At 48.8% G+C, this 9,653-nt stretch overlaps 2 protein-coding genes across 2 annotated transcripts; one reads left to right on the top strand and one right to left on the bottom strand.

The window, feature by feature from the left end:
- Positions 1–2,074: 2,074 nt before the first annotated feature.
- Positions 2,075–4,201, top strand: LOC308333111 (PRELI domain-containing protein 1, mitochondrial-like; the record flags this gene model as incomplete). Its single annotated transcript, XM_080789306.1, has 2 exons — positions 2,075–2,694; positions 3,973–4,201. 2 exons carry the CDS (start codon positions 2,075–2,077, stop codon positions 4,199–4,201), a joined length of 849 nt encoding a protein of 282 aa, XP_080645432.1.
- Positions 4,202–5,572: 1,371 nt separating this feature from the next.
- On the bottom strand, positions 5,573–6,184 carry LOC308332852 (proteasome subunit beta type-2-like; the record flags this gene model as incomplete). The annotated part of the gene is made up of 1 exon (XM_080788969.1): positions 5,573–6,184. One exon carries the CDS (start codon positions 6,182–6,184, stop codon positions 5,573–5,575), a length of 612 nt encoding a protein of 203 aa, XP_080645095.1.
- Between the last annotated feature and the right edge of the window lie 3,469 nt (positions 6,185–9,653).

The following is a 9,653-nucleotide window of genomic DNA, read 5'->3' as shown; positions in this document are numbered from 1 at the left end:
GTAACTTACAGAGGTCTTGATGATCCTTGGGTCCTCCCTGTTGAGCAGAATTGTTGAGAGAGTTCATCTTCAGCTGAAGTCTGGAGTCCACAGTCAGATGTGATCAGAAATGATATCCTGGAGGCTTTGTGGAGAACTGACAACTACAAACAGTTCTTATACTAGAGAGCCTGAGGTGGAACCACTAACTGCTTGGTGTTGATTGGCCAAAGAGGAGAACAATGGAATCATGTCTCCACCTAACACAACCTAACAAACTGCTGCTTGCTCCACCCCTCTGTAGCTCCTCCCTCAGGCCATGCTACATGGAACATTCTATAAAGAAACTGCCAATGTTGGGAATTTTTTGTTTTGTTTTAATGAACTAGTTCAGTTCAAAATGTTGAGCTAAAGTTGAAGTTTTCGTAATGTGTGCAGAAACATGTGTATTATCAACCCATTTTGGGCGGGAACCCCTTGTGGTGTTCCAAAAAAAAAAAAAAACACATAGGAAGGAGGCCCTACACTCCGGTCCACACCCCATATGGACAGTGGCATGCACAGATAGACACTATATATTACCTTTCTATACATTAAGTTTCTGCTGGGTCTCTCTCAGCTTCCATCATGTATCCATTTGTATTAAGAACAACAACACAACACCACAAGTAAAGTATTTTCAACTTTTGAGTGAGGTTTCATTTTATATGTTATGCGTTCCCTTTACCCCTAGACTAATCAGTGCGTAACAGCGTATGTAAGTAAGGTAGACTAATATGTTCTTAAATACAGTAGAGCCCATGCCTTAATTCCCCCTTCATATTACTGTTGATCAATTGTACTTTTAACACAATTCACATTATGAAACAGTAATAATGATGTTAGTGAAGTACGTATGGAGACATATGGGAAGACCTCTGTTACTGAACAAACAATATATCAATGATTTACTAGAGCCAATTTAACAAAACATATCCCTTACAGCACCTTTAACATTTCACAAAGGTAGTTCTGTAGTTCTGCTGAAACTCATCAGAGTCAAGGAGGTGTAAACTGGTCTCAGTTCATCCATAATGTGATCATCAACACGTTATCTGGCCAATGCCAGACAACCAGTGACCATTAACACGTCTAATCTCTGCATTTGAATGCATTGTTTACAGTGACTGAAGCATCAGCCATCATCATTTAGCCTGTTTACATTTTAACCTGGGTTAAGAATGTGAGTTTTGTTAATTATTTAGCATTTGAAAAAACATTGAATAAAATCACAACCCTTTTTAAACTAATTCCACACACCTGAGTGCTCCTCATTCCCTCAGAGCAAAACAACCTGAACAATGACTTAAAGACTTAAAGTTATCCAGGTTTACACAAATACAGTTGTTGCTGTTATTGTGTCCCTGTTGTTAATGACAATGTAATCATGGATATATGATATGATTATGATAAGGATAATGACTTATCCTGATCATGAATTAATAATACCTTATACTTACTTAACCCATTTAGGCCTGACGTCGAAAAGAAATAAAAAAGTATTCTGAAAGAAGAAATGCCACCCTTTTCACATTGGCCTGTTATAGCGCCACCAGAAGGCCACAACCTGACCTGCCCTGGTGGAGACGTGTGCCCAGAAGGGCACTTTATCTAGTTTAGGATTTTATTGTTAGATTTATAATGTAGCATATTATGTAGACAGCACTCTATGTATACTCACTGTACAGATAATCTCCAGGGTAGACGAAGATTTGCATAAATCTCTGTCTTGTGTAGGCTACAGTATTTGTGTCCTTTCCCCCTTTGCCCAAATATGGACCTTCACACTGAGGTCATCAACATGAGGTCATCAGCCTTGCCCAAATATAGAGTTTCATATTTGGATCAACTGACACCGTTTGTTATTCTTATTAAACGTTTCAGTAGAGAATGTGTTTTATGTGCCAGACGATGGAGTCAGCGAAGGGCCGTGCGTGTCATCATTGAAGGGCTGTGCGTGTCATCAGTGCTTAGAGAGTGTCGCCGCATTGTGACCCCACGACCGAACGCCGCCTGAGAGAGAGAGACAGGAGAGAGAGAGAGAGAGGGAGACATCATGGTCAGGTATTTCTCCTACAGCGCGGACATCGGCAGCGCGTGGGAGCACGTGGCCTCCGCCTTCTGGCGCCGCTACCCCAGCCCCTTCAGCGGGCACGTCCTGACGGAGGACGTGCTGCAGCGGGGGCTGACGGCCGACGGCCGCCTCCTCTCCAGACGCCTGCTGACCAAGACCAGCCGTCTGGTGCCCCCCCGCTGGGCCCAGAGGTTCCTGCCCTCCGGCGCCGGCGGCTGCAGCGGCGACAACGCGTCCCGCTGCGTGGTCCACCTGCTGGAGGACTCTGTGGTGGACCCGGTCTCCAGGAGCCTGACCACGTACACCACCAACCTCAGCCACGCGGCGCTCATGAAGGTGGAGGAGCGCTGTGTGTTCCGGGCATCCGAGGAGGAGCAGCCCTCCTCCTCTTCGTCCACCTCTTCCACACAGCTCAGACGAGCCGTGTGGATCTCCTCCGGCGTCTACGGCTTCAGCAGGGCCATCCAGGAGGTGGCGCTGGCGCGCTACAAGGCCAACCAGAGAAACGCCATGAAAGGGCTGGAGTACGCGCTGTCCCGGCTGCATGATGGAGGAGGAGGACCGGACCCCTCCTCTGGGACACAACCGATGAAGGATGAGGGGTAACCGGAAGGCTCGCTTCAAAACACCCTCGGTCCGCCTGACCTAAATAAATAACCAAGGTTGACCAAAGTGCTTCACAACAAAATAAATTAATGCAAAATACAAATACCACTATACATCAAGCAGAGCATAGAAAAACATATAGCTATATACAATCAAATAACATTGAAAAAAGCCAAGGAAAAAAGGTGCGTTTTTGGGAGGGAGGGCGAAATCAAAAAACGGACAAATTGCTAATGCCAACTGCAATGCATGGCATATTCCATATCAACAGTCACCTCTCATTGGACATAAAGAACAACAGTCACCTCTCATTGGAACATAAAGAACAACAGTCACCTCTCATTGGACATAAAGAACAACAGTCACCTCTCATTGGACATAAAGAACAACAGTCACCTCTCATTGGACATAAAGAACAACAGTCACCTCTCATTGGACATAAAGAACAACAGTCACCTCTCATTGGAACATAAAGAACAACAGTCACCTCTCATTGGACATAAAGAACAATGGTAGCCTACAAAAGAAAAAAATAATGTGGCGTTCTGGACCATATAGTGTATAATATAATCTAGACTATACGGTATAAATCACTGCTCCATTTGTTGTAGTGAAGTTGCTCGCCCAGTGCCCTTCCTTCTGTCCAAGTCGTTACGGTCATTGTGGTCACCACATGCGTAACACCCATAGCGTTGCAATAATACAACATATTAATTTAATAATTATTATGCATTATAAATGTGCATTTGTTTTTTTACATAATTTCCTCTGATAAGTCCTAGTAGTAAAAAGTAGTAGTAAGGTTGAAATCTCTTTTTTGCAAGTATAAATTAATCCGGGTTTTACAGGGTTAACCCATTCTGATCTCTTTAGCTATTGAAAAATAGCAGATCTACAAGCTCATAGCGCCGCTACGAGCTTGTAGGTCTGCTATTTTTTTAGAATCTGATCTCAGGTCAGAACGGGTTAAATCAGACCAGTGTGTGTCCAGTGGAAACCTCGTATGAATCTGATCTCGGGTCAGCATATTTATGTGAGCGCGGTCCCGTTAATCTGTTGCGGCGCGTGCTCGTTGCGTGCACACACACCCGCGACTCACCAGACCTGGATTCTGTTTAGCTTTTTTTTGTTCTCGCTTGCGTTGTTGCGCCCCCCTCTTCAAAAGACCTGACCCTGGAGGAGACCTGTGTGGATCCAGACCCTCTTCAAAAGACCTGACCCTGGAGGAGACCTGTGTGGATCCAGACCCTCTTCAACAGACCTGACCCCTGGAGGAGACCTGTGTGGATCCAGACCCTCTTCAAAAGACCTGACCCTGGAGGAGACCTGTGTGGATCCAGACCCTCTTCAACAGACCTGACCCCTGGAGTAGACCTGTGTGGATCCAGACCCTCTTCAACAGACATGACCCCTGGAGGAGACCTGTGTGGATCCAGACTCTCTTCAACAGACCTGACCCTGGAGGAGACCTGTGTGGATCCAGACCCTCTTCAAAAGACCTGACCCCTGGAGGAGACCTGTGTGGATCCAGACCCTCTTCAACAGACCTGACCCTGGAGGAGACCTGTGTGGATCCAGACCCTCTTCAACAGACCTGACCCTGGAGGAGACCTGTGTGGATCCAGACCCTCTTCAACAGACCTGACCCTGGAGGAGACCTGTGTGGATCCAGACCCTCTTCAACAGACCTGACCCCTGGAGGAGACCTGTGTGGATCCAGACCCTCTTCAACAGACCTGACCCTGGAGGAGACCTGTGTGGATCCAGACCCTCTTCCTAAGACCTGACCCCTGGAGGAGACCTGTGTGGATCCAGACCCTCTTCAACAGACCTGACCGTGGAGGAGACCTGTGTGGATCCAGACCCTCTTCAACAGACCTGACCCTGGAGGAGACCTGTGTGGATCCAGACCCTCTTCAAAAGACCTGACCCCTGGAGGAGACCTGTGTGGATCCAGACCCTCGGAGGAGACCTGTGTGGATCCAGACCCTCTTCAACAGACCTGACCCCTGGAGGAGACCTGTGTGGATCCAGACCCTCTTCAACAGACCTGACCCTGGAGGAGACCTGTGTGGATCCAGACCCTCTTCAACAGACCTGACCCTGGAGGAGACCTGTGTGGATCCAGACCCTCTTCAACAGACCTGACCCTGGAGGAGACCTGTGTGGATCCAGACCCTCTTCAACAGACCTGACCCTGGAGGAGACCTGTGTGGATCCAGACCCTCTTCAAAAGACCTGACCCCTGGAGGAGACCTGTGTGGATCCAGACCCTCGGAGGAGACCTGTGTGGATCCAGACCCTCTTCAACAGACCTGACCCCTGGAGGAGACCTGTGTGGATCCAGACCCTCTTCAACAGACCTGACCCTGGAGGAGACCTGTGTGGATCCAGACCCTCTTCAACAGACCTGACCCTGGAGGAGACCTGTGTGGATCCAGACCCTCTTCAACAGACCTGACCCTGGAGGAGACCTGTGTGGATCCAGACCCTCTTCAACAGACCTGACCCCTGGAGGAGACCTGTGTGGATCCAGACTCTCTTCAACAGACCTGACCCTGGAGGAGACCTGTGTGGATCCAGACCCTCTTCCTAAGACCTGACCCTGGAGGAGACCTGTGTGGATCCAGGCAACAGCGCCTGCGTTCCTCGCTTCACGTTCGCAAGGCCCTTAATTAATGCATCAATGTCATCAAAACTACCATTGGTCGAGCCATGAACTGCTGTGATCAAATTGGATTAAACCTGCAGTAAGAGTCGGCCACTTGGAGACCACAAAACACACACAAAAAAAAACGCTACCGGCCCTGGGGGGGGGGGGGGGGGAGGGAGGCGGGGGGGGATGGATTAGTTTGGTCTGGACAGGAAAGAGGTTCACTTGCCGCCGGCGGTGACGTTCTCCAGGTCCTGGATGCCGTCCTTGTCGATCAGACGCACGCGGAAGGAGGGCAGGTTGATGGCGAAGCGCGTCTTGAGCTCCTCCACGCACATCTTGACCAGCTCCCGCGCCTCGTCCCGGCTCAGGTCGGCCTTGTAGTGGCGGTCGAGGACGGCGAGGACGAAGGACGAGCCCATGCCGTGGGCGGAGAAGGGCGTCCTGGCCATGGAGCCCAGGTAGTCCATGTAGTAGAGCGCCGGGGCCGGGTGCCCCTCGGCCGTCTCGTCGACGCCCGCCAGCAGCAGGTTGACGTGGTACGGCGTCCTGCTCCGGAGGTACTCGGCCACGCTCCGCCGCGTGAAGCTGGCGGCGGCGGCCGTGCTGAGCTCGTAGCCGTTCCTCATCTTGTAGAGCTGGACGTTCCTCTGGATGAGCTCGGCGAACTGCACCGTGTCGCCCGACTCTCCGGCGCAGAGCAGCAGCATCCTCTGGCTCAGCTTGAACATCTTGTCGTGGTCCTGCTTCATCTGGACGATGCTGCGGCCCGCCGCCGTGTCGGCCGCGACCAGGACGAAGTCGGAGCCCTGTATGGCGATCAACTGTTCCATTGTTGCAGATTGGCGTACCGGGGAAAACTGTCAACGAGATTTGGTTTACGGATAAATGGGTGTAGTAGATCTTATATGCTCCCTGTCTCGTGTGCTGGCGGTGACATCACAGTTCCTACCTCGAAATGTTGTCTCCAAAAATAGAAATATAAAATTCCGAGTACAACTTATTTTACATGAGCTGTTTCCTTTCAAAGACCACCGTCCACAGTCGGAGGCTATAGAGAAGCTCCTTTCTCGGACAGGCCGGTGGAAGAACTCGGAAACCAATAACTTTTCTCGGTTGAAACCCATGGGTTTAGATCGGGCTGAATCCTTGCCCAAATGTGGAGTATTACGCCACAGATGTCACATTATGATGTAATATATAACTGACGTCACAGACTGTTCAGGCGAGTGTCAGAGGCAAACATGAGAAATAGTGTTTGAGGAAACTTTTCAACTAACAACATATCCAGCTTGCCTCCACTGAAACACAAAGAAATAGGGTGTGAGAGTGAGGGGGTGATCATAACTTTCACCCCGGTCCTCGCCTCTTTGGAGTCGATTTAAAAGCCCAAAATGGGCTCTCATTCAGCCATACTGTTACATCCCAGCCAGAGCCCAGAGACGGTCGACCCTAGACTCTGGAACGCCCTGCCACTAGACGGTCGACCCTAGCCTCTGGAACGCCCTGCCACTAGACGGTCGACCCTAGCCTCTGGAACGCCCTGCCACTAGACGGTCGACCCTAGACTCTGGAACGCCCTGCCACTAGACGGTCGACCCTAGACTCTGGAACGCCCTGCCACTAGACGGTCGACCCTAGACTCTGGAACGCCCTGCCACTACACATTCGCTCTGGTCAGTCATTGGAGGTTTTCTTTTTAATGTTAATAATAACATTGCACACTATAGTCAGGGGTCTGGCATGACGATAGTCACAGATGACTGTGTCAAGGGGCCCCTATTGTGAGTCACATTGTGGGCTTGTAGATCAGCTGATCAATCAATCACTCCTTTGTGTTCGCTGTCTGGACACCGAGCTCCTTCTGAGCGGCCTCCTGGTTTATTCTGAGAGTTTCCACACGTCTCCCTGGGGAGAAATAACCTCCACGTCATCCTCAGACGAGCCCTCCGTCCTCCATCGGCATCTGATCTAGCCATCTCTCTGTCTGTTTCTGTGTGGATTTGACGCATGCGGCTGACAACACTGCAGAGCTCAAGAACTTGATGTTGGATAGGAAATTGTGGAGGGCAAGCGATCCAAGGTATCGCGAGTTGGCGTTGGCTAGACCCTCCCTCGTCTCGAGGGAACTAACGACTAATTAGTCATGAATAGAAATGAAAAGAAAACCATACATGCTAAAAACAATGCGAACAATGCTCCATGCATGAGTTTGGCGTGAAACTTCTTATCCCATGGCTTGACCCTCTGCAGCCAACTCTGCATCCAACGGAACCATTGCTGAGAGTCCTTCCGCTGGGTCTTGCGTTTCTTGGTTTGTCTCACTATGATGTAGCCCTTCGGCTTCTCGCTCCGCAACATAGCTCGCCAGGAAGCCCACGCGTCCCAACGGTTACTGTGCGAGGCCGCTGGGCGTGGTTATATATGCAAGTACAGGCCTATGACTCTGGGATGACGTAACGCACACCACCACTGCACAGTCAAGGAAGGATAGCCTATATGTTTTGTCCATATATGCCTTATAAGAACACCTTATATTATAAGGTGTTCTTACTTCTTCGTTTACTTATTTATAATTATATAATGTACTGCAGGATGAAACCAGGCCGATGTGGTTGGGAACACATGCTGCCGACTGGTTACTTAGTGCAGTACCTAGTCTATGACATCATAATCATTGATACAATCAGGGATATCCATATATGGGCTATCCCCAATACGTTCCCTCACTCCCTACGATCATTCTGTAGCTCCGAGATGACGCCACAGCCACGCCCCCTCCCACTGCGGTTCAGAATCGGCGCATGGTTTCCAAAAGGAACGTTTCTTAGCCTTTTCTGCACAACGAATCCACAAAGTGAACGGCCAGTAGAGTGCTAAACTCATTTAAGCTTATGAAGAATGGCCAAGAAAATCCAAGTTTACATCGGTTGTTTATAGCATGTTTTTCAGTTGAAAAGCTTTAGCGCCTCCCCTGGTCGAATATGGAATTATATTTCCAACTGACTTCAGTTCACTCGACATGCACGCGCACAACTTCCTTTAAAAACATGGAAGCGGCTGACTAAACAACCGATTTGCCATTGACCATGAACGGAGAAATGACATCAGAACTGCACCACTCAGTTCACACAGGTGTGATTTTTTTAAAATTATGCATTGTTTTTTTTAAACAATGCAGTGTGATCTGTGATGTGATGTGTTGTGAGCTTGTTGTGAGCAAGTTTTATTTTTCCTTTTATGACATTTCCCCGGCTGTATAATAATGACCCAAAATGGGAGGGCTGGTTTTTGAGTGATTACTTAAAATTATGGTTTATTGGTTGCAGAAATATTAACTGGTGTCATCATGTGTGTATTATAAGTGTTTAAGTGTCTAAAATCTGATGAATATAGAAAAATAATACATTCAGAGGTGGATGAAATATACATTCTGAGATTAAATAGATGCGAGGGGGTGGAGAGATCATTGCCACCACCTCCCTGGAAACCCCAGAGGAGTATTCACAATCTCCAACACTGGTTTGTTCAACATCTCACATCTACAAAGCAAACAGTAAACATTTCTATATACAAGTCAGAATTAAACTTGAATTCTGCCTCTCAAGCAGGGGTTGGGGGTTTGATTAGCTGGGTGTTTTTGAGTGGTGCAACAACTCCTATAGACAGCTATGTGTGTGGCTGGGGGTCTGTCTGTCCCCGTGTCCCTGGCTGTGTCCGAGCACGAAAATAGCATTATAGCATTTGTTTGACACCACCAAGTGTCACTGTTGCACAGCCTAACACACAGACACAAACACAAACAGGCCAGGGAGGAGGGCTTGTACAGTACAGTACAGTACAGTACAGTACAGTACAGTACAGTACTACTCACTTCAAACAGGTCTGATTATTTTCTTGTCTCAGTCTTCCCAAAGGCTCAAGTGTTCTTCAGACACTATAATTAGTCCACTCAGCCATCCTAATTTGGCAGCAGAGGGAGTTTCTACAACCTGTTTACGCCAGGGCAACGTGTTCTAGATTCTAGAACAACGTGGGGTCCGCCCAGGGAATCCTTGAGGGCTGTGGTCCCCAGGTAAAATTAATAACAGTTGGGAACAAAGTGGACCGTTAAACGTTATTCATAGTCTGGATTCTCGGTGGTGGAGGTGAACTACCACATGACATGCACGAGCCGCTGTGAAGAGCAAACCACCGCCACCGCTCCAGCCCTCTGTTTTTACTCACCACCGCTCAACGTTATTTCAGCTCCGGTAGTCAGCTCACCACCGGAGCGGTGGTCAGCTCACCACCGGAGCGGTG

Source organism: Protomyctophum bolini (genome assembly GCF_963924005.1).
Source record: "Protomyctophum bolini genome assembly, chromosome: 18".
NCBI lineage: Eukaryota > Metazoa > Chordata > Actinopteri > Myctophiformes > Myctophidae > Protomyctophum > Protomyctophum bolini.
The sequence above is the reverse complement of the archived record's forward strand: the minus strand, read 5'-3'. Positions and strand labels throughout refer to the sequence as shown.